Source organism: Megascapheus bottae, chromosome 10, assembly GCF_031878675.1.
Source record: "Megascapheus bottae isolate mThoBot1 chromosome 10, mThoBot2.hap1, whole genome shotgun sequence".
Classification (NCBI taxonomy): domain Eukaryota; kingdom Metazoa; phylum Chordata; class Mammalia; order Rodentia; family Geomyidae; genus Megascapheus; species Megascapheus bottae.
The window spans coordinates 61442721-61468287 of record NC_143518.1 but is presented as its reverse complement, the minus strand read 5'-3'; the positions used below and the strand labels follow the sequence as shown (position 1 = coordinate 61468287).

Here is a 25567-nt window from a genome sequence, read left to right as displayed (position 1 = left end):
CACTTGCACAGAACACCGCGTAAATACTGATGAATTCATCGCCATGCATAAGGGGAATCATGGAGCCTTTGCCTCTTCGGGCATGACAAACTTCACTTAACATAAATTCTTTCAAGGTCTTCCCATTTCTTCCCAAATTGTACAGTATCATTCTTTCTAATTGGATGAGTGAAAGTCCATGCGTGTGTACACCACGTTTTCTTGATCCATTCACCCAGTAAAGGGAATCTGGACTAGTTCTATACATTGGCTGTGGTGAGTACTGGAGTACAGCCATGAACATGGGAGTGCTGGCTGGTAATCTTTTGGATAAATGTCCAGGAGTGGAACAGCTGGATCATAGAGAGTTTCTGCTTAATTATTGGGGATATTCATATGTTAAAAAGTTAACTAACATCTAGATTATTCTTTATCATCTATTGACATGCACATGTATTGAGTCAAATACAATTACTGTCCCCTAAAAGAAACAGTTCAGATTCAGATTTCACTTTCAATGCCAGTGGAAACATCCATGTATTAAAAGCATAAACAATATACAAAGGGTTGAGTTCTGAAGTTGGGTCAAGTATTGGCTTTTTTGCTCAAGACTGGCACTCGACAAACTGGGCCATCCCCCTTCCACTTCAATGTTGAAGGAGATGAGTATCATGACTTTTCTGTCCAGCTTAGCTTTGAACAGTGAGCATCAGATTTCAGTATCCTGAGTATGTAGATTCCTAGTGACTAGTCTTTTAAAAAAATGTATTTCTGGCTGGGTACTGGTAGCTCACACCTGTGATTTTAGCTACTCAGGAGACTGGGAGCTGAAGGTCCCAATTCAAAGACAGCTAGGGCAGGAAAGTCCATAGTACATTTATCTCCAATAAACCACCAAAATCGGAAGCAGAACTGTGGCTAAAGTGGTAGAGTGCTAGCCTTGAGCACAAAAGCTCTGAGTTCAAGCCCAGGACCAACACCAACAAGTCAATCATCAATCTTATTTCTGGGCTGGGAACACTGCTCTTGGGTAGATTACCAGCCTGGCATGTGCAGAGCCCTAGGTTTGATCTCAAACCTAATACATACAGTTTTTCCTTGAAAGGGAATTCTGCTTTTGCAGGAAGTTGCAGTAATGATTTTCTGACTTCCTGATAATCATGGCTAAAAGAATTCAGAGATGTGTAAATGACTAGATTTTAATCTTATACTAGATTTTAATTTAATGACATTTTAATTTATTTGGTCTTACCAATCTTTTCTATTAAGTTTACTATCATAGATATGTATCTTTCTGAGAGGGAAAAAATTGCTTCTGGCAGATCATTTGTGTCCAGCCATCTATGTCCATCCAGCACCATAAGGATAGAGATTATGAAATGATTAGATGCAACAGAACAGTGTGGGAGGGAAACAGATCAAAAATTTAATTGGCACAGGGTAATTTTCCTCTCTGGACATAATCACAATGAATTCTCCTAAGTCTGCTTGCTATCCTCCGCAGTCATGTTGCTGAACTTTCCTTCATTGTTTTGGGGGTTGGGGGTAAAACCTATTCTAATTCTATAAACCAGTCTCAGCTTCCAGACAACTCAATTTCGCACTCACTTCTCTCATTCTACTTTTCCCCAGAGTCTCCTGTATCACACCTAGAAAAACTCTCAGCCAAACAGTTTCACCATAGTTCTTGTCTTTAAATTGCAATTTTTGCTTTAGGCTTTCTATTTATTCATCCAAATGCATACCTTTTAAACATAAATATGTCCATATACATTTACATGTCCAGTATATACATACTTTCATACACCTCCATATAAGATCAATGGGTATAGCTTCCATAACTTCTTTGAACTTCTTTGATATAATATTTCCTAATTAAGAAGTACACTTATATTTGTATTGAAGCTATATATTTTATATGCTTTATTCACTTTTCTAATTCATACTATCTAGTCAGGCATTTGACTCAACCAGAGGGTATGCATTCAGTTGAGTTTTCATTTTCATTGTATAAATCTTTATCTTTTTTCATAAAAAACATGCTGAAAATAAATAACTAATATTACCATAATTCTGATAGTGGCTATGCAAAATTTGCATATATACCATCGTCTTCAATGTGATTGCAAGCTAGCTAACGAGAGAACTGACATCATTTTTTGTTTTTTGAGGTTTTGTTTGTTTGTTTGTTTGTTTGTTTTTCCCCTTGGGGCCTAGGCTCTGTCCTTGAGCTTCTTTTTTATTCAAGGCTACTGCTCTACCACTTGAGCCACAGTACCCTTTCCAGCTTTTCCTGAGTGGTTTATCAGAGATGATAGATAGTCTCACGAGCTTTCTTGCTTGGGCTGCCTTAGAACCACAATCTTCAGATACCAGCCTCCGATTAACTAGGTGTGTGCCACCCGCACCCGCCTGAGAGGATTCAGTCTCACAACTCAAGTCACGTCTAACACTCATGACAGGGATCTGGTACAGACTGAGTGGGTTAAGGGATGCAGTTTACACCCTGATCCTCCTCTGCCACCTGTTGTTCCCAGACCAGCCATTACAAACATGGGGTTCCTGTGGGCCCCTCATCGAAGATCATGCTCTGAAACTGCTGTCAGGACCCACAGAAGCTCTGCTCTTAGTGATGCAATGTGCCTGTTGAGGGTCCAGTTAGACGAGACATGACGGGGCCTGCAGGGAACGTTGAGGAAGGGTCCCCAGCACAGGGACTTTTGCACTTTGGGAACTCCTAAAGTTTCACTTTTCAGAACTTTTATTGAGGTTTGATTTTGGAAGTGTGATCACTTGACTCATAAGAGAAATAACTGAACTCAACGTTTTCCTTGAAGGGGAGGAGGGCTGGGGAAGGACCTCAAGGATTCAAGCCTCCTCTGGATTCAAGCCTGTCTTCCTCCGAATGCACACCAGGCCTGTTGCAGCCAAGGCTGCCTAGAGGCCTCCCTGAACCACCTCAGCATAAATCTGGTGTGCGTGAAAGGTATTAATATCACAGACATTCCTGCTATACAGGGGATCCTAACATGGTTTTTAATATTTCCTTCATTATCTTTAAGTAGTTGTAGTTACCAAAGCCGTGTATGAATACAGCCCCTCTGATCGATGCCACCCTTTCAACACTCTCGCCCATCCTTCCCACCTACCTCTTCTCTTACTTATCCTAACTTTAGCTTCTGTATGGAAACTCTTTTGCCTTTTAGAAAGCAGTTTATGGGTACAACGCCTCCTGCGCCAAGTCATCATTTCAATATCATTATCTCCTTTCCAGCCACCCCTTCCCTTATTATTCTGTTTTGCAGTATATACAATGAACTCTTGTCTGCTTTCTCCCCTCTGACTCCTTCATTCTTCCCCCCACCCTACCACCTGGCAAATACCCATTTCCTGGGACTTGGTTTGTTGGGTTTTGAATTGAACTTTATAAACAATTACATGGTTTGTGCTCTTCATAGAGTCTATTGCACTTCAATTAATTCATTTGTAGCCCCTGGCATACCCTATGACCCAGCAATCCCCATTCTGTGCATTTATCCAATAGAGCTCAAACAAGGCCACACTAAAGTTACCAGCACAACCATGTTCACTGAAGAATTATTTACAATAGCCATGATATGGATTCAGCCCAGATGCCCCTCGATGGAAAATGGTTCAAGAAAGTGTGACATATATACACAATGTCATTGTACTCATCCATAAAGATGAATGATATTGTGCCATTCATAAAGAAATAAAAAGACTTTGGGAACATTAGGTTAAGTGAAGTTGGCTATACCCAGAGAAACATAGGTTCCCCCCATTTGTGGTACCTAAAATATGCCTATAACAAAAACTAAATACACCACCCCAGTTAGCCTACAGTTTCATCACTTTGCTTCTTACATCAAGGTGTGATTATCATGATTGTGAAGAATAATTCCAATCATTGCTGGGGATGGATAGAGTTCACAGCGATTTTTACAGGGAGTGCTCTTGAAGCAAATGCAGTGCATGCGCGGCATGAATAAAAGTTATTTTTTTCTCTCAACACATGAACATAAGAGAAACTAAATAGGCCTTTAAAGGGAAATGAGATCCATTCTATTGTTTCTCTCTTCTACGTGTCTTTAATTCCACTCACCTTCTGCTCTACCTAGCTGTCACACACTGTTTCTGATACTTGGTTATGCAAAGAGGGCAGAAGAGAGGGGAGCATATTGGCTTTCAAATGTGGGAAACAGAGAGAGAACTGGATTAGCTCTGGGAGGACCTAGGAAAAGGATCATGGAACAATTTTGCAAAAAAAAAAAAAGACAATGATGAAATAAAGGTCAGAAGAAAAGGAGAGTGTTTTTAAAGGCTACAAGTCTCAATGCCATCTGTTGGCTGAACAGTGCCTTTATGCGGACTCTAAATGGAGAATCTGTTGGGCTTCCTTCTGCCTCATTGTTTCCACAAGGTGTCTATTCTGCGATGTGCAATCCCAGAGCTCAGAAAGCTGATGTCGAAAAATCCTATATTCAAAGAGTGAGTGAAGGCATGGGTAGGAGGAGAAGATGATGAAAAGGGGTGACATTAATCAAGATATATTGTGTTCATAAACTACGGTAAGTGGCAACTCCTTTGAACAACTACCTAAAAGCAATAATAAAAAAATAACAGTGAGCTAGGACAGTTCTCCAGAGAGGAATTTGAAACAGAGTGTTTATCCTTACTGTGGTTTGGCATTTCTTTGCATGCATAGGTATTTTGAATTGTTCATTGTACAAAAGTAGTTCATTCCAATGCCCATTATGTGCATCTTACCTTTTCCAGCTTTGAGAGAGCAAGAGAATAGCAGTCTTTGGCTCTGAATTGCATGAATCTCATGTTGGCCGGATGAGTAAGCTCTGTGATGATACTGAGACTAGAAAATAACCTATATTGTAGAGAGAAAAAAATGGGGTCATCCAAACAATCCATTATGGCCCTTCTTATTACAGTGTATTTAGGGTTCGTGTTTCTAGGCTGGGGCATGAGAAGTGTCGCATAATCTACAATACAAGGAAAATAAAACACTATATCCAAAGAAGGCTTTAACCACCATTTTGCCACAATAAGGAAAATCAAGTCAGTACTTTGGCTTTTATTAGATATTCTGACTCTATATTTATGAAGCCCCTCAGAAGAAAAACTCATAAATCTGTTTTTGTTTTATTTTTTATTATCAAGGTTTTTGTTTTATTTTTATTATTATGGAGTGATTACAGTTACATTCATCAGAGAGTAGATGTATTACTTCTCACACATTGATACCCCTTCTTATGTTTTTGTCCCCATATCTCTCCTCCCACTCCTTCCCAATCTTGTATCCATCCCCCACTTCCCTTTCCCAAAGCTGTTTTAAGTTACACAATTGCTTTTGTGGGCAATATTAAAACAGAAATATGTACGTTCACAAGATGAGTCACTTAGCCCTTTTGTGAGATCTGATGCCCTTTGCTACTCTTTCTTATCCACTACAACCATTGCTGTTGCTGTTGTTGTCTTGGCAGAATGGGGGTTGGAAGTCAGGGTCTTACTTAGCCATGGTTCTAGTTTCCTTTGCTTTAGATTATTTTTGGGACTAGATTTCATGTTCCTTCTTGCCGGGCCAGCCTCAAACCCATATCTTCCATCTGCCCGGGTTCCTTCCACACACCCCTCCACACTTGTCCTAATTTTGGAGATTCTGAGGTCTTGTTCACTTTCTGTCCGGATTGGCCTCACATTTTGATCCTCCTATTCTCCAATTTTTGGCTAGCTGAAACTACAGGCACCAGCCAACCTGCCAGGCCAAACTGATGTGATTTTTTTAAAGGTCAAAACTTGCTACTATTAACCTCTGAGATGAAATAATTCCAGTGAAACTTGACCCTCACGTGCTTAGAGGCAGCGGGTACAGCGGTAGCTGTGGTACAAAAGTCTGTTGGTCAAATGTCATACTTTCATCATGCTTTATCATGCTTATCAAATATCTAGCTTTGCTTTACCTTACACAGGTATTTGTGGGTCATTGAAGTTGCCATTGTAATTTGTGTTTTGGAGTAATATCGAAAACTAATGGGTTTACTGGTAGGAAGTATCTGTGTTCAGGAGATACCAACACAATAAAGGTACGAGTCTCTGCCCTAAGGCGCAGTCTATAAACTCATAGAGGACACAGTAAAGAGAGAGAGGTTCCTGAGAGGCTGCACCCCACATGTCCTCATACACTGCCACACACAGGAGTTTATTTTTTCACGCATGGGCAAGATAATACCAACTACCTTTACAAATGTCTATTTTTGGATCCAATCGATGCAGGGTTAGAAGCTTTGGGGGATTCAAATCCTTTAGGATTTTCTGCAGCAGCTACTTTCTTGGCCAATCTGCCTGGTTTCTATGCAGTGTGTTTCAAGTGCGTGTGCCTATGTGGCGGTCACATAAAATCCTTGCTTCTAGATTGAACCTATCTCTTGAGCTCCCAGCTCAGCACCATCTGAAAATGCACTACACATAAATGAATCAGCTCTGCTGCTCTGTGAGTAATAAGGGGTTGGCACTGTGCCTGAAGGTGGGATATGGCACATTGTAAACAAATGTGCTTGCCCAGGATCCCTGGCCCTGAACCCTGGGTGTGACAGGCGATTCTGCACTGGTCAGGTAGCTTTGTGCTGAATGATGATTCCTGTCAGGCCAAGTGGGCCTGCGACCCTGGAGCTACCTACAAGGGAGTGACTTCCCAACTCTTGGCTCACCCAGAAATAGTAAAAAGTCACAAAATGTAAGACAATCTCTGTTCTAGCACCAATAGATGGAGGCTGATCAAATGTTTCTAGCCTACGTGGCATTCAGGTGTAACTGAGCGGACAGCTGGTGAGGACCAGCTCAGCCTGGGAAGAAGGTTGTATCTACACAGATGGAAACTTGAGTGTCTACCTGGATTCCTTTGCATATAGTCCTTATTCTATGGAATAGAAATACACAGACGTGTGTGTGTGTGTGTGTGTGTGTGTGTGTGTGTGTGTGAAATTTCAGTGAGAATCAAGTGACCCTGTTGTTTTGTTTTGTTTTGGTATTGGAGCCATCTCTACAGTTCAAATTAGATTGTACAACAAAATGTATATGGGTACCTGACATGTCTATAGTACATCAATGGTGCTAAATCACTTGTGTTATTTTAAACTAGGAAATTCAGTGTATTAGCTAAGTCTGCCACCTAGTGAAATTTTAGATTTCAATAGTATTTAGAAATAAAATATCATAGTGCCTGTTTTCTATGTTCAATTACAATATTTTACATTTTTATGCATGTTTACCTAAAACATTTAAATATGCATCTTCTAAATTATAATACATGAAATCTATTTCTGGCCCTTGAAAGTTGCTAAGCATGAGCCAAGTGCCAGTGGCTCATGCCTGTAATCCTCACTATTCAGTAAGTTGAGGATCGGTGTTCCAAGCCAGCCTGGGCAGAAAAGTCCCTGTGAGACTCTCATCTCAAAAAAAAAAAAAAAAAGCCAGAAGTGGTACTGTGGCTCAAGTGGCAGAGCACTAGCCTTGAATACAAACAGTCTAGGGACAGTGCCCAGGCCCTGACTTCAAGCCCCAGGACTGGCAGAAAACCAAAGTTGCTAAATATATTTTGAATATAGAATAAAAAGAAATGTAATAATAATCTAAATTGAAACATCCATCTTATTACTTATTCTGTATTACACATTTTTCTGTATGCTCTCCAGAGAATCCTTTTCCAATTGGATGTTTCAAGAAAACTACCTCATCGTCAACCAACATTCAGATTGTAAACTTTAAACTGACTTTTATTTTCTTTTTAACTTTTCTATATGGGTTGAGACTAAGCAACCTGTCCAATATGGATCCCTCTTCTCGCTCCGGGCCCATTAAACTTGGGGGTAGCTAACGCGAAACTTTATTATGAATTCCTTAGTAAAGGATGAAAAAAGATAAATTACAATGACACCCAAATACTTGCAAAGGAGGGAGAAGATTTTAATCAGCTACAATATCATGGCCTTTTTGAGGTGAGTGTTATAAATCTAAGTATGCTTTGAAGTGCTTAGTTCAGTTTAGTATAGACAGTAATACTTGTTCATAAATGTATAAATACATGAGTATGTAGCTATGTAAAACTTTAGCAATAAAAATTTAAATTTCAAAACCAGGGTCTTTTCACTTTAGAAATCAAAAATGCACTCTCCAGGAGAACTTCGTACTGGCAAAAATCACTTCAGTATTCCCTGTTCAATGTGTAAATGGAAGCCCTCGGGCACTGGGGAGAAGAAGGTGTAAGTGTATTTGACAGGACAACGACTGGCACTTCATACTGTTGGTATTCAGAAATGGTCTCTGAGGAGAGGCTGCAAGGACTGTTTAGAATTCAAGAGAAGGCTTCTCAGAAAAGGAATTGTTTACTGTATTCCCATATAGAACCTCTGGATAAATGTATCCAAGATAGTTCTTTGCCAATAAAGGAAAATTCAATGTGAAGAGTATTCACAAATCATGGTAACAAGTGAACAACTCCTGGTCTGGGTTGTTCCGATGAGAGCACATTTCTACCTAAAGGCTGGAGACCCCTGCCACCAGCCGTCCTGGCATGATTTCAGGATGACTGCTCAAACATTAAAATACTAGCAACTATAGTCTTGACTTGGTCTGTTGCAGAAGAAGCTCTATATAAACCATCCAGAAGAATGGCTTATCTCCTCTCAAAAAAATATGTAATTATCCCACCTGAATGAAGGGTAGCAGAATTTGCAAACCTCAATTTGCTACTTTGTTTAATGGTTATTTCCAGTGTGGCGACAATGGAGAATAAGTAATAAATATTAAAGCAAGCAAACAAACTTCTTGGCCATCCTTTTCTTTGCCTAAACATATGGGCAAATATATCCATCTACCCTCTTTTCCAAGAAACTGTCTAAGAGGGATTTTAAACTTTCACTCCCTATTTCACCTTTGTTTACAAATAAGTCTGGATGCATTTCTCTTACTCTGATCTTCCACCCATGGAAATTCAGAATCTTTTCCTTTTGATGGCCTACTATTCTACTGTTTCTATTAGACTACTGTTCTTAAGATCTAAGGAAGACCAGTCCGAAGCTATTTTCTTGCCTTATTCTTTCTAGAGGTTTCTAGACGGTCAACTGAGAAACATATATGTTAATAATCTTGTCCCTTTCGCTTTTGTTGATCTCTCCTCTTGATCTTGTCAGCCTACTTTGATAACTCATTACAGGAGTCCCAAGTGAACATGCAGAAGAATAGAGGGGAAATTGCTTTGTCTTCCTCCATATAATGATAGCATATCAAATTGTAGGCCTCAGTCTTCAATTGCAGAACCATGCTAGTTACAGGGGAAAAGTAATTCTCCACATGCTGCTAATGTGCCCCTACTGACACCATTTCCTTTCCTAACAAACACGATACTCCTAGAAAATTAATCATAGCCTCCAGTTTGGGGCCCTTGGGAACTGAATAACACTAAAGGGTCTTTGAACAATCTGAAGGGGGAAAAAAGGGGTCTAATAAATAAAGTTGTAAGTCTCAGTAAATCAACAGGTTAGGAAGTCAAGTGCTCTGTATTCTGAATAAGAAACTTGACCTTATTTGAGCATATGGTTCATGAAGAGATGATGAGTCAGAACACCTCTACTGTCAGTGTATCCTTGAATTACATTTCTACCACACATAAGTCTAAAGATTTTTCTGAAAATGTGTCTGACCTATCCACTTTGAAAACTAAAATTTAAAAGTCCAAATAGTTCCCATCAAAATGGAATGTAGGTAAAAGTAATAAAAAATGACATGAGCCCAAATAATTTTCCAGTCTTTTAGTAATGCTAAAATAAAGAATAACATCATCCACACAAAGCCACTGTGTGGGATTTATTCATGAGCAATGGAAGTGTGCAAAGGGCCCTAAACTGGAGCATAGGATGTCAAGATCTCTGAGAAAAAATATTGTGATGAAATTTTCCAAATCACAGGTGATCACTCTTGGTTAAGATGAAAACAGCCCATCAAGACTTGGGATGTCATAAGTCTTTGAGTTATCTATATATCTCCATAAAGAAAAAGTAAAGACTTTATTCAAGCCCAGCAATAGTCATTAATGTTACTAAAATATATGCAGTTAGGATAGCATGATGATAACCCATGGAACAAATAATCTATACAAAAAATGACAACAAAAGAAAATAGATTCTGCTAGAATATAAAAATAAGGAAGCCAATGAAGATGTTAAAACAGGGTGACTATACAGTTTCCATTGTGTTTCTCAAAACAACAACAACAGAACTATTCAATAGCCAAACTCAAAATAATTTATCGCTCTACCTTACTTTCCTATGTCCTGTAAAGTCATAACCACTATTTCACTAACTGAAGGGAAATAGACTTTTTGTTGTTTTTTTGCTTTTGAAAATAAAGCACGAATAATCTTTATAGGTTGAATTATAAATTGTTCATCTCTGAGTGCAGAAGCAAGCAAATTTCACATGATAGAATGTTAAATTTATGGAGAAATGTCTCTCAGATTTTCTGTAAGCCGATAGAAAGTTCACTTATGAAACTGAAATAGTGATCTCCTGATATACAACGTTTAAAATGCTTCTATAGAGAATCATCTCCAGGATCACAGATATTTTGACTTCTACATGACTCTGAGTCGGCTGATAACAAGGAATGTCTGTACAAACTCAACATAAGAATGGAGCTTCATATCTGAGCCAGTTTAATTAATTAAAACCCAGAAAATAGTGAAGGAATGGTTATGAATTTGTTCTTCACCTGGACAAATTACCTGCTCAGAGCTTTGCCACTTTTTATATCCTCATGAGATGCGTATTTCCAAGTAGAACAGGGATAGGCTGGTGTTTAACCACGTCCTACAACGCTTAAAATGTGTTATAATTAAATTGTCTGAGAAAATAGTGTTCAATTTTTCATATATATATTTCTTTTGAGAAGAATTAGAGATGCAGCACTGGACATCTAACTTTAGGCAGTGTCACTCACGTAGAGGGTGTGGAAGGATCTTTGTGTGTGTTGGTTTTGGAATAATACGTGAGTGAAGACAAGGTCTACGTGAGTGTCTCTCTCATTCCTTCCTGCACTGGAGCAGGCTCCTGGGGAAGCCCCCAGAGCAGACAGGCCAGGCCCCGCCCCCGCCCAGGCCCCGCCCCAGGCCCAGGCTCCGCCCCAGGCCCCGCCCCTGGGCACCGGCCCCGCCCCCCGCGCATGCGCACCTACCTGAAAAGCGTCTGCACATTGACGATGGTCTTGGCGTCCGCCATGTAGTCCTCCTCGGCACTCATGGTGCTCTCCTTGTCCACCACCACCATGTTGGCCGCAAAGCTGACGCCGCACCTGAGCAAGTCATCTAGGCTTTCGTAAACACGGACAGACAAAAGCAGACTTTAAATACACCCGGCGTGGCCCCTCCCCACACCAGGGACCCACGCGGGCGGGCGGGGCCGCCCGGGCCTGGACCACCAACCGCCACTTCACTCTGTCCAGAGACACCAACAAGAGGAGCCTCGCGAGCTGCCTGCCGTGCTGTGCTGCGAGGCCTGGGGGAGGCTTGCGAGGCCTGGGTGAGGCCTGTGCGGTGAGGCCTGGGTGAGGCCTAGGTGAGGCCTGTGCTGCGAGGCCTGTGCTGTGAGGCCTGGGTGAGGCTTGCGAGGCCTGGGTGAGGCCTGTGCTGAGAGGCCTGGGTGAGGCCTGTGCAGTGAGGCCTGTGCTGAGAGGCCTGGGTGAGGCCTGGGTTAAGCCTGTGCTGTGAGGCCTGTGCTGTGAGGCCTGTGTGGTGGACATGGGGGAAACCCAGGGATTGGTTTATTCAGGCCTGCTACTTAGCCAGGCCAAGTTGTGAAGGAGCCACTGACTGAACCCAGGGGCTGCCTCCTCCTCCTCCTCCTCCTCCTCCTCCTCCTCCTCCTCCTCCTCCTCCTCCTTTTTCTCTTCCTCCTCCTTCTCCTTCTTCTCCTTCTTCTTCTTTCTTCTTCTTCTTCTTCTTCTTCTTCTTCTTCTTCTTCTTCCTTCTTCCTTCTTCCTTCTTCCTTCTTCCTTCTTCTTCCTTCTTCCTCCTCCTCCTCCTCTCCCCTCCTCCTCCTCCCCCTCTTCTTCCTCCTCCTCCTCCTCCTCCTTCTTCTTCTTATGAAGGAAGTGATTTAGAACTGAAAAGGATACCCTGTGCTCTGTCCTTCCATCAGTCTTTTTTCCCTACCTCTGATAAAAGGCCTTTCATGTTCCTCAGAAACAAAATACTTGATATCCTCCCAGGGAATGAAATGGATATGGACCAACAACAGGGAAAGGTTTCTTCTCTTTGCCTTTACACTAAATAGAATTGGCCAGATCAAGAAAATCAACTTGACTGAGCGGTGACAAGTATATGTTATGTTTGAAGTTGATGAAAGACAGAGAAGGAAAGCTAGATTAAGTGACCGACTGGACTTCTGATTTAAACTAGGAAGGATAAACGTAAAGAATGGCCATGACTTTTTAAAAGCTTAAGTCCCTGAAAAGTGTTCACAAGTCCATGCATGGCTGGTTGAGTTGCACATGAGTCCTTCCCCTTTTATGGAAGGGTGGAAAGCAGAATCTCTTACTCTGATGGTGTGAGAATATTACCAAAGTTCAGAAAAAAAAATAGCTCATTTGCATCAGAAGCAATGTTCTGTTGCAGAAATTTAATGGCTAACACTGTGGACACAAAATTTTATGGTAAGTAACTTATTTCAAGTAATTTATAAATGCATTTCATCACAACTAATGGAGAAGATGATCTTGAAGTTTCCACCCAAGAACACTTGGGAATTACTTAGGATATTTATCATATTTTTCTTAGATCTATTTAGATGAATTTATAAAATGAGTTACTCGAGCCAGGACCTGGTGGCTCAGTTCTGCAATCCTAGCTACCCAGGAGGCTGAGATCTGAGGATTGCAGTTCAAAGCCTACCCAGGCAGGAAAGTCTATGAGACTGTTACCTACAATTAAATCCTCAAAATCCAAGGTGGAGCTGTGGATCAAGGGATAGAGCATAAAAGCCCAGTGCCTAGGCCCTAGGATCCACATGAAAAAAATCAAATCAAATATAAAGTTACCCAGAAGCTGAGGGTATAGCTGAGTGCTTGCCTTGCATGTACAAGGTCTGAGTGCACTGCTAAATAAATAAGCAAATAAATAAGTAAATAAAATGTAAAATTAATGCAATATGGTACTTTGTGAAGTATAAACTCATGCCTTCAATCCAGCTCATAATTTTTAATCCTACCCTCTCAGCTTTTATAATTTTTACCATTTTAAAAGAAAACATTACTGTATTGTAATTTTATAGAAAATGGGAGTAAGTTAGGCTGGAAAGGGATATTTAAATAGAAGTTAGGTTAGAAAACATGGATGTTGAATCAGCAAACGTTTAACGCAGCTGAAGTTGATATTTAACAATGAAAAGATTCACTCTTGAGTTACTTGTATTTGTAATAGCTACCAGTATCCATATAAATCAGTTAACTTCATCCTCAATTTTTTTTGGTTGGTTTAATTATTCCTAATTAAGGTAAACTGTCATTAATTGCCATTAAATATGAGCTTAAATCTACAGAACATGCATACCTTTAAATGACAATCATGAACCCTGTGGAAACTTTGTTCTTCATAAAAAGATGACTTTATTTTTTAAATTCCTTTAATATTACATTAAGTCCTTTCTTCTTTTTCCTGAGTAGGCTACTGAGTTCTGGTATTTCATCTGTCATGATTTGTCTCCAGCATCTCATTTCAACATGGCTGTTTGAAGTGGTTCTGCCACCAGGTGGCAGCCGACAAAGTCAAGTTTTGAAAGATTTTTTTTTTTAATTCATCTAATAGTCATCTTTTTATCTCCTTTTTGCAAGAACTAGAATGTGATATCTACAAGTTTAAGTTTAGCCAAAGATGTCAGACCTAAGCAAAATAAAATCACATAGTGAAAATTCTACATTCCTGTCTGCCTCTTTCAACAGTCATCAGTTTACATTCCATTTTGTTGTGTCTCCATCCCTAGGACCTGAACCTTCTCAGTTATTCTTTTCCTTAAGATAGTCTAAATAGAGATTTTGCTTCTTAGTTTACATCAGAAAATGCAGGTAGGGTTTTTTTTTTGCCTTTTTCACGTTTTTTCTGATGAATGTTTAATAGAATGATCACTTAAAAGTAGCACTACCAGTTATGTCATAATCATGTGTAGGATTAAAGCAGTATTTTATAGACTATCTGACAACATTTTAGCTGGTTATTGTTCTGATAGCGCATAATATAATGCTATTTTAAAAATAATAATATATTTTCATATGTAATAGGGGATTTTACTACAGTTTGGTATGCTTCACCTTTCTTCTGTCCACAGCTAAGAAATAGTTTTAAGGTGATGTTCAGCATCTGAAGGATGAGCCTAATTACAAGCATTCTCAACTGGTCAAGGTATGACTGAGCTTTTTTCAGTGGACAAAGTGACATATTTTACTTTTTTCTTTATTACTAATGTTTCATATTTTTACATTTATTATCATGGCGAGGCATAAATACGCCTGATTTTATGTGAATGCATACAAGACTTTTTCTAAGCACACATTTTAAATTTCATCAATTCTGATATCAGCCTGGAATAGTTAAGATGTTGCTATTTAGGACTCCAAGTGAGTGAGCTCCTCTAAAGTATCTTAAAAGAGTCTCAGTAAGTTTTGTTACAGGTATCAGTCTATCACCTTGGTAACTATTTCAGGCATCTTCCTACTTTAATAATAATAAAATAATCATCATAACCACGTTAATTCAGTAGAAGACACAGAATGGGAGTAGCTTTGCACACTGACAATATTAGCATGCAACAGGATTGTTGGAATTCAACAACAGATTACTGCGTAGGAAGCTTAAATAAGATAAGTAATGTATGAACTTAAGCTGCACATGCAGGGTCTGTCATGACTGCAGTGACAACGGAACCACACGCATCATGCATGGGACACGCCACAGGACACCACACAGTGAAGTGCTGAGGACTTAGTCACCTACTTGTCAATAGAGCCCACCATGTAGTAAACCATTGGAAACCAACAGATGGCATCCAGAAAGTGCATATCTGGCCTAAGTGGCAGACGGGTTACAAAATGAAACACAATGTCACAACAGGGGCAGCACTTCTAGAGAAAGGAGGCAAGTTCACTTAGTTTGCATTTCTAAAACTCAACAATGATGACAAGAGTCTGTCTTTCTTTTGCATTATCATTCATTAGAAGTTGTCATTTGCCAGTTGTGCAAAGGCACCATGCATTCTGAATTGTTAAACATGAGAACTTAGTTTTTCTAAACCAGAAACATTATGGTACGAGTGTACAAAAGGTACTGAATTAATACTCTTAATGAGGATTAAGATATCATTTCAATATACTATAACATTGCTCCTTCAGAAGAGGCCTTGAAAAGGAAGACTGGAATTTTGTTTTCTGCTCCTAAAACTTGACCTAAGAGGAGAGGTTTCAATACCTGCCACGAATAATTATTAGGGTGTCTCCTCTGGGGCTGTTGTCTAGGGAAGTTGTGATTACAACAGCCTCCAAAGAGTATCAACATGTCAAATAAAAAGACACTATATCCCATGCAAAATAGGGGCTATTACAATAAAAGTATTTCTTTATCAATTTACTCAGCCTACAGCAATTTGAGTACTTTTGTTATGCCTGTAATGTTTACATATATACATCTGAGGAAAGGACCATAAACCTGAAACCACTCAATATATTATATTTCTTTTGTGATTATTAATTTATTAATGCATCTATTCATCCAGCATGTATGTATCCCAACTCTATCTTCTTAATGTGTATTTACAGAAGAATAACAGATTCATTTAGATACACAGATTTCAAGTACATATGCAAAAGCACAAATTGAAATATTTTCTTAACCTAAAAAATAGTATGTTGTACCTAAAGGCAAGCTTGAAAAATGGTGCAGTTGGGAGATAAAGAGTAAGAATCTAGTAAGAAATTTTGGAGAGGAAGTCCCAGCTAAAGCACAATTTCCAGCACATACAATTTCCCATATGCTGAGCTCCAGAGAGACCAATTCTCTCCTCCGTTTTCTTCCTATTGATTGTTCCCCTACCTCCTTACTCTCCAAGAAGAAAAAAAATCTGCATCCAGTGAGCGATGTATAAAAAAATGACATCTTTCAAAGAGTATGACTGTTGTGATTTTTGACCAAATTAACTCCACAATAAATTCCTTTATAGTCATTTAAAAAGACCAATATTATCACATCTATTAAATATACCCCAGTTCATTTTGTCAAACTTCAGTTATTCAATGTATACATTATGTTACTCTACACTATTAGTTGTTACAGTCAGTTTTAGGACCTGGGTTTTAGACAGGGCACTGGCACTTCGTTGTGGCTTGAGTGATAGGGCACTTGTCATGCTAATAAAGGCCCTAAGTTCAAACTACACAAACACTACCACAACATCAACAATAATAATAACAATAAACTTAGTTTATATAGATCACTGGTATATACAACTTCAGATAATATTTTACATTTTTATCTATAGCCCCAAATACTTACAGAATATTCTTAAATTATCATATACGCTTTAAAGCTTTAGTAAATGCTGCTTAGAAGAAACATAATAACATACACTGATTACATCATCTGATGGTGATGGACAGTAGAAATTTCTAGTTCTCTTTGCCTAGGCACTATCTTCTTTCTTTCCTTTTTTTCTTAAGATGAAGAAAGCTGTTTGCCCTGAACATTCAGGACCCTTCTATATCTTTTAGGTTGCTTTGTAGAAAAAAAGTGGAAGGATGCAAGATGGAATCAACTGGGATATTTGTGGGGATTGCAAAGTCCTTTAGCCTGTGTTGCGCTTTTTATTTTTTTAACCTATTTCTATCACACTCCCTTTCTTTCAAACTTTTCATAGTTTCACCTAAAATGAACATGTCAAGTGCCAATAATTTATCTAACAGACATGTGTCCAAAACATGTATATATATATATACACACATATCTATACACGCATATATGTATGTATATGCATACTAGATAGGTACATAGATGGACTAAACCTCCTTCTACATTTGATCCATTCTTTCAAGTTCAGATAATGTCCATTTCTCCAGGTTATTTTCTCTGAGCATTTGTCCACCATAATATTATCTTTATTCTATAGGCATTTAACATTCTTTAGTAGTACTGGATTGTTTATCACTAAAAAGTTGAAAGAGTAGCCTGTGTAATAATGTCACAAGTCTAGGGAGGAAGAGTGTAAGGGTTTACATTATCCTTTGTTACGTGATAGTGTACTACCATTCCGTGGAGAGAAAACTGAACGCAGATCTTTGCATGCTTGGCTTCATCTACAGCTCACTGGTCATCAAACTTATTCCTTGCTTTAGAAAACAAGTGATTTCTAGTGGCTGGCATAATGTTCCATGCATGTGTTTGCGATACAACCAACCTTTCAGATTCTTAGAAGTTGTTTTTAATGTGGGTTTGAATTCTTCATCTTTACATAATTTTAAACTGTATTACAGGTAAAGCAAGTCCCTTAAACTCTGAAAAACATATAATCTTGACAAGCTTCATTTAACATAAAGATCTTCCAATTCTGTATTCTTTGTGATTTCATTTTTAAATAAGTAGATCCTTCAACTACTGCTATTGAAAAAAATGATTCAAACCTACTCATGAAATGTAATGAAAGTTTCCATTTGACATTCCTAAGTATTGTGCCTGCTTATTTAAATAAACTGACAACAGTGTTCATGACACACTCTGCTTCAAAATTGAGGAAAACTAATTAGAACTTTGGTTATTTATAGACTGATCTTTTCAGTCTTTGGGAGACAGCCGATTGATAAACATACCTGAATAATGAGAAGCACTACCTTTTAGAAATACTAAACGGACCCATGAGACATTCATAATACAAACACCAGAGATGTCTCTTTATGTTCTATCACTAACACAGATGCAGAGATGTAAACAGGATACTTTTCTGCTACAGGGAGAATGCTTGTCTATACTATAAGAAATTATGTTAAGGAAAACTTTTCAAAATGATAGCTTCAATGACTGACAGTTTTAACTAAAGAGCACTACAAAAACTTTAATGTCTAAGAAACCAGTTTCAAAAATTGTTGGTTATAAAACCAAGTGCCAGTGGCTGGCAACTAATATCCTCGTTTTTAAGGAGGCTGCTGCCAGCCAAGGCAGAAAAGTCTGTGAGACTTCTCTCCAGTTAATCACCAGATAACCAGAGGGGTGCTGTGGCTAAATTGGTAGATCAATAGCCTGGAGTGCAAGAGCTCAAGGACAGTTTCCAGGCTCTGTGTTCAAGCCGTGTGACCAATAAAAAACTAAAACTAGGGGCCGGGAGTTTGGCCTAGTGATAGAGTGCTTGCCTAGTATGCACGAAGACCTGGGTTCGAGTTCTCGGTACCACATACATAGAAAAAAAAGCCAGAAAAGGTGCTGAGGCTCAAGTGGAAGAGCTCTAGCCTTGAGAAAGTCCAAGGACAGTGCTCAGGCCCTGAGCTCAAGCCCAGGACTGGCAAAAAAAGAAAAAAAATCCTAAAATAAATATTTAGAATCAATATCAGAGAAAGATAAGGTAGGAAAACAAATATAGAGCAGGATAAATGTACAAACCTAAAATATAAAGTCAAACAATTAGTAATAATTGAAATAAAAATATAAAGAATTAGTAAGCGGAAGAAAATAAACATTCATTAATTAGTCCCTAGTATAATTCTACAGAGAAGTGTAACTTTTTATGAGCCCCAGACTTCATCTCCTTAAAAATTTTTCTCATAATAAAAATTGACTCTTGTACCTAGTGCGCTCCAGGAGCTGAATAACTCTCTATGGCACTCATAATCCTAATAATTAATGTGTTAATTTCAACTTCAAGAAACAAGTGTAATATTTTTTATGAGCAGCTTACTTTGTCAAAATTTCATATTTGTACTTTTAGATGGTTTAAGTTTTCACACGCTATTAAAGTTTAATTGCAACTACTTGAAATTTATTTCTCCTTCCTTCCTTCCTTCCTTCCTTCCTTCCTTCCTTCCTTCCTTCCTTCCTTCCTTCTTTCTTTCCTTTCTTCTTCCTATTTTGGGACTTGAAAGCAAGTCCCCAGGCATGCTAGGAAAACACTTCCTCCACGAGCTACATTGCTGCCTGGAGTTCTTTATAACTGAGTTTTCATACCAGACCTTCTGTATATTTGCAGAGTAATAACACTGGGTTTTTCGGGAAGGAAACTCAAATCTCTCCACTGCCTTTTACATACCAGATCTTGCACTACTACTTTCTGTATTAGTCTCATAAAAACTTGGGGAAAGTTCTAACCATTTCACATACCAAAAGTCCAAATTGACCACAGAGATTCAATGTCCTGCAAACAGGTCTATCAAAAGGGAGAAATGTTGTGCATTATTTCAGATCTGTATAAGGCCATATGAATTTCCCTAAGAAGGGCATTGAGATACAAGGTATCTTGTCATTACTTTAGGGCCTGGGTACTGCCCAGGAGATTCTTTTGCTCAAAGCCAGCACTTGAGCTGCAGTGTCACTTCTGACTTTCTGTTTATGTGGAATCTGAGGAATCAAATCCAGGGCTCCGTGCATACTGCAAGCACTCTACCACTAAGCCACATTTCCAGTCCTGTCATTATTTTAAAATAAGCTAAAGTTTTCTTGACAGACTTTACAGATTTGATGAATAAGTCACACATCAGTTAAAAGTTAGTAGTATAAACTTGGACACGTACATGTTTTTGTGTGTGTCCAGTTTTAAACAAAATGTGTAAGACTAGAAGTGCTCTGATGAACTAAGTAAATGATGTTTTCCGATAGCACCATGTTTTATTTAATTATCATTTTGACTGTGAATGTTTATTTATACAGACTCTATGTATGGACATTATATGTTTAATTACCATTTAATAATTCCATATTATGCTATATTTTATTTCTGATATGTTAAATTGATTGTTTTTATGCTAAATTTCTTAAATTCTCAAGTACGTATTATTAACTTCAGCCTTACTCATGGGAACTTACAAGCTCTCAAGCTAAGTAATAATTATGAAAGTACATATAGTTATTGTAAAAATTCTCATGGCAAGGGAAAATGTTAAAGAAGAAAGCTCATTTTGTGTTATGAAAAGATAGACTGAAAAACGTGAGTCATTTCAGAACAAAAGCCTCATTATTTAAAAAGGAAAGAAAAAAGAGGGAATTATGTAAAACTTTCAGGAACATTATTTATTGGTGTTTACATTCTGTTTCCTCATTCTTATCCAAGAAACAGAGTACAACAAATGCCAATGTTAGACATCCCTAGAGAGTATGCAGAAAGCCAAAAGGCATTACAGCATGTACTGCAGCTTAATGAACAAAGTAAAATAGTGATCATGTATAACATGCCATAATTTAGTGTCTTCTAATAAATCCCCAGAATCATCAACCTGCAGTATCAGGCAAAAAATTAGATTCCAAATTGTAAACCATGACAAAGCTAAGGAAATGACTAATGCAAAAGCATCTGCAGTTAAGATATGGAATCAACCTAGATGCCCCTCAGTTGATGAGTGGATCAACAAGATGTGGTATTTATACACAATGGAATTCTATGCTGCTGTCGGAAAGAACATCGCCCCATTTGTAAGGAAATGGAAAGACTTAGAAAAAAATCATATTAAGTGAAGTAAGCCAGACTCAAAGGAACATAGGCTCAGTGGTTTCCCTCATTAGTCATAATCAGTAGAAACCTTGGGCTCTCCTAGCAAAGATTTACAATAGAGCAAAACCAAGGTACATAAGGCCATGTAGTATGACGCTAAATGAAAGGACCTCCAGGATATAGAAACAAAAGCCATATAATGAGTGATTGTTGTCCTTAATGTACTATGTTATCTCTCATCTCTTTTGCTGTCCCTTGGTTATCTCCTATTGTTATAGTATTTTATCTTGTTATCTGATATACTGTATATATGTGTATTTGGTTATTTGAAATTGGATAGGGAAGAGGGGAAAACAAGATGAGGGGCGGGGGCATGGGGAGGGAAATGGGGACCGAGACAAGAGCAAGGGCATCAATGTTTGTGAAGTAATGCACCTTCTATCTGGTGACTATAATGTAACCCTTCTAATAATTACAATAAAAATATATGAAAGAAAAAAATTACCTGCAGTAAACATATATTCTTGCCTCTAAAAATAACTGACAATTCATATGTACTTTTTCCCATATCAAAGACTTTTAAGTAAGATTGTGCAGCCAAATGCACAATGAAGTAGAAACTGCATAGAAGGCTCTGATGCTGGAATTCAACCTTGGAGAATATGTTTGGATGCCCTGTGACTTTTTAGACTCAATTTTCCATCACTTATAAATAAAGATGAACCATCAGAGCCACTCAGCTTTGCACTGTCCGTGGCAAACTTCAGGATGATATACTTTTGTATGTGCTTTGATGGTAAATCTCTCTGGGTCATGAGAACCTCTTTCTTGCTACACTAAGATTTTGACATGGCGCAACATCATCTGACGATAATGAGTAGAAATGTTCAATGGTTTTCACTTGTAAACACGTTAAATAATATTAACATTAGTATGTGATCCTTATGATCACATTCAAATGGCATACCCTTGGATAAGAATATTATATATATTTGTACAGAGTGGTCCAGTTTATCAGTCCTCAGAGAAGTTTTCAGATTTCCTGTGGTTGTGCAAATTCAGGAATTATACTGCACGAACAACCCCCTGATCCTAGTGTACAAACTCAACATTCAATAAACAGATATTTTGGTGACCCAATTATTTAAAACCAACAGAGATAGACCATAGAGTGCAACTTCTGGAACTTCTTACCCCTGTGACCCTGCTTTAATTATATGGAGGGTAAAGAGAGAGATCAGGCTCCTTAGCAAGATGAAATGGAAACAGAAGCCTGCCATTGCTTTATGTGGAGAGTCATGCTTCCGCAGTGTGCAGACTGAGGTTTGCGGGGACAGTGGCAGGGCAATACTTCAGGAGATGAAATCTTATACTGAAATAACTCAAAGAAGTGCAAAGTGCAGCACCAGCCTTAGCCCTACTAGAGAAGATGCTGTGCACACAAACTGCTTTCCTCTCGAGCTTGCTTCCTCAACTTCTCTCAAGCCTCATCCTGTCTTTCCTCCTGTGAGCTGGGGCTTGAACTGATTCAAACCATCCAAGATGGAGCTACTGTAAGACTCATTGCAGCCATTCATGACCCTAGTAGGTATAGATGTTGTAAACGAACACACAACACAAGCTGAAATCTCACAGATTTGCGTTGGCATGCTCTATTTTCTCTATGCTGACCACTTCAGCTATGCCCTGGCAGCCCGTATTCCCTCAGAAAAGATTCACCTATAAGGCTGTGTTCGAGGAGTTGGGAGGGGCTGGAGGCCAGGCTAGCCCAGACTGCAGTGGCACTGCTACCCTCCTGGGCTTTGTTTTAATATACTTTCATTTTTTTCTGATACTGGATCAAACTTTTTTTTTTGCCAGTCCTGGGCTTAAATCCAGGGCCTGAGCACTGTCCTTGAACTCTCTCAAGGCTAGAGCTCTACCACCTGAACCACAGCACTACTTCTGGCTTTTTTTTTTTATGTATGTGGTACTGAGGAATCGAACCTGGGTCTTCGTGCATGCTAGGCAAGCACTCTACCACTAGGCCAAACTCCCTGCCCAGGATCCAACTTTTTGTTCTGCCAAGCATACCTGCAATGGCTCTCACTTCCTGGGCTACCAAGAAGGTACTGTGTCCTGATCCTTGGGAATTCTTCCACTGACACTTCTGCAAGATTTTAGCTACCATTTTGCCATTGTGAAGATACTGCTCTTAAAAAAAGATATGGATGCATCAATAAATCTTTTGATGTTGATATATTGAGAAAAGCAAGGCTGTGCAGGTCCAATGTATTGGGGGTGGGGAAATCTCTTTGGAGAAACTTTTATTTTAGAAGCCAGACACGATGGGATTTAATTTACCCTGAAATTTGTATCACTTTGTAATGAATAAAGAATGGAAAAAATCCTAAAATAGATTTAACTAAAGACTACCCACTGTCAGTTTCTAGTCATAGGAAAAGTCATCATAGTTTCAAAATATAACGATGTTGACTATTATATTCTGTGACATATTTGTGGGATTGCTTTCTGAATCTTAGTCTTTAAATTAATCCAACAGTTTGACACAAACATTATCTCCACTATGTTATAAAGTGAACCTCTTACAGTAATGCAGTGAAACTATAGGACCATGTTTCATGATATAACAGATAGATGTGGATCAATAAATGCTTCTCTGATATTTAATGATTCATTTTATAGTGGATCAATAAATGTTTCTCTGATATTCAGTGGTTCATTTTACAGTCAACAAAATTGTCTGATTTGAAAAGAGATTATTTTCATGTCAGTTTGATTAATTTAGCAAAAGGGAAATAATTATTTCAAGTGTCTATTTCCCATGGAATAATGAATAGATTTTAACTTGTATAAACATGTTAAATAAAATTCTCAGAATATTCCAGTGATGTTTTAAGTAGTACTTACAAAGCACATCCATATTCAATGACACTTTTAAAATTATTGTAACAGAATATAACTCCCTATGAGTTGTGTACCATAATGTATCTGATTCAAAATACTCTAAGCAAATTAAAGTCATTTATTTTATGTACATAAAATAATATCAAAACTCTGTCTTGTTTGCATACTTTAAAACATACTTACGGGTTATCCAACAGCAGTACTATGGGATTAAGTTCTTTCTTTGGTCTATAATATGCCCTGAGAGGTACGATAAAATTATACAATCCGTTTCCAGCTGTTTCAGCTGCAACTATAATTAGCTTATTTTTGAATCCATAGGCTTTTGCGTCCTCATAGTAGTTATGCTGGCAGCTCTAGAGAAAAAAATTACACAAGGAAATGTCATTTTGTACTTCACTATAATTTGGTGGAAAAAACTTAGAATATATGATGATGTAAAATCTATCTGATTTAACTTTCTCACAAATCTGACAGCTGTTACATTTGTTTGGGCTCTATTCTCTCACTTGAGATAGGAATTAAAGCTTGCATGCAGAGGCAGGGTGGGAAGGAATTCTGACTATACAAGTCAATGTGAAGCAGTCTACTTTACTGCAAGATGATACATGTATTAGAAATTATCTACTTAATGAAGTAAGACAGACCCAAAGGAACATAGGCTCAGTGGTTTCCCTCATTTGTAATTAGTATTAAAAACCTAGGACTCTCATAGCAGAGGATTGCAATAGCTCAAAACCTAGGTAACATAAGATCATATAGGATGAGGTTAAATGAAAGGACCTCCAGGATATGGAAACAAGAGCTTTATCTTGAGTGATTGTTGTTCTTAGTGTACTATGCTATTTCTCTTCTCTGTTGCCCTTTGGTTAATCTCATATTGTTACAGTTTCTGACTTTGTTACCTGGTGTGTTGTATATAAGTTTATTTGTTTATTTGAAATAAGAAAGGGAAGAGCGGAAAACAAGATGATTGGGAGGGAGGAGAGGGAAATGGGGACAAAAACATGAGAAGGGGTATCAATGAGTGAGAAGAAATGCACCTTCTATCTGGTGAATATAACTGTAACTCCTCTATATATTACAATAAAAAGACAGAAAAGAAATTATCTACTTAAGTCTTCAATTTCTATACACATCTAGTATTGGCGTTAAATGGCCTCAGCAACATTTTCCATAATGCCTAGCTAAATAACTGAGGAAAAAAAGCAAAATAAAACATAAAACAAGCCTACAAAGAAATCCACTCATTCTGTGTGGGTCATAATGTAAGTTCTCAAAAGAAATCTAGTAATAAAAATAAAAGCAAGAACCACACATTCCTCAAATCCATTATTGGCCTGAGAGAATTTAACTTCAGAACGAATTTTGCTCTTTGAGTTTAAGCTGTACTGAAATTAATTAATATTGATAAACACAGACTACTATTAAGTATAGAGAGCTGCTTGGTGCCCTGTTTTTTACCCTGATATATCTCTACAAGGTTTTCTTTTTATTTATTTGGACTGAGATTAGATAGTTGTCTGTGGATTCATCAGTTTTAGAATATTCTTTGCTATTCTTGTTTAATAAAGACTTACGAAACCCTGACAGGAACCAGACATCATGAGCAAAACAATGAAACATACAAGATCATCATCCCTTCAAACACCACCGCCTCTGCTATGGTTGCATTTAGAATGTAAAAGGTATTAACTATGTTTAGAGAAATGAGAGAAAGCAAAGGACAAAGACCCTTTACAACAGCAAAAAAAAAAAAACTTAAAAAGTATGTCATATCTATTTCTGTGTGTCTCCTCTAACTTAGCAGTAAACACAAAAGATAATTAAGTGACATAAAGAATTCAACTAAAAGGATCAACTTCGGGATAGAATTGAAGATATCACCCAAAATTCTAGACAGGGAAGAAAATAAATGCTAAGATAGAAAAAC

The 25567-nt window shown here is 38.2% G+C and overlaps 1 protein-coding gene across 7 annotated transcripts in view; it reads right to left on the bottom strand.

Moving 5' to 3' along the window:
- Nucleotides 1–25567, bottom strand: part of Kcnt2 (potassium sodium-activated channel subfamily T member 2) — a 267206-nt gene that overhangs the window by 26676 nt on the left and 214963 nt on the right. For 4 of the 7 annotated variants that reach the window (XR_016536895.1, XM_090341474.1, XM_090341480.1 and 1 more), the window contains exons 19-22: nucleotides 23818–23990; nucleotides 15048–15119; nucleotides 11240–11374; nucleotides 4768–4879 (exon numbers count right to left, since the gene is read on the bottom strand). Coding sequence is in view for 6 of the 7 variants with exons in the window: in XM_090341474.1 (XP_090197600.1) it covers nucleotides 4768–4879; nucleotides 11240–11374; nucleotides 15048–15119; nucleotides 23818–23990 (492 nt within the window). In the remaining variant the exon portion in view is untranslated. The remainder of the gene's footprint in view (nucleotides 1–4767; nucleotides 4880–11239; nucleotides 11375–15047; nucleotides 15120–23817; nucleotides 23991–25567) is intronic. The other 3 variants (XM_090341477.1, XM_090341479.1, XM_090341478.1) reach the window with 2 other exon arrangements.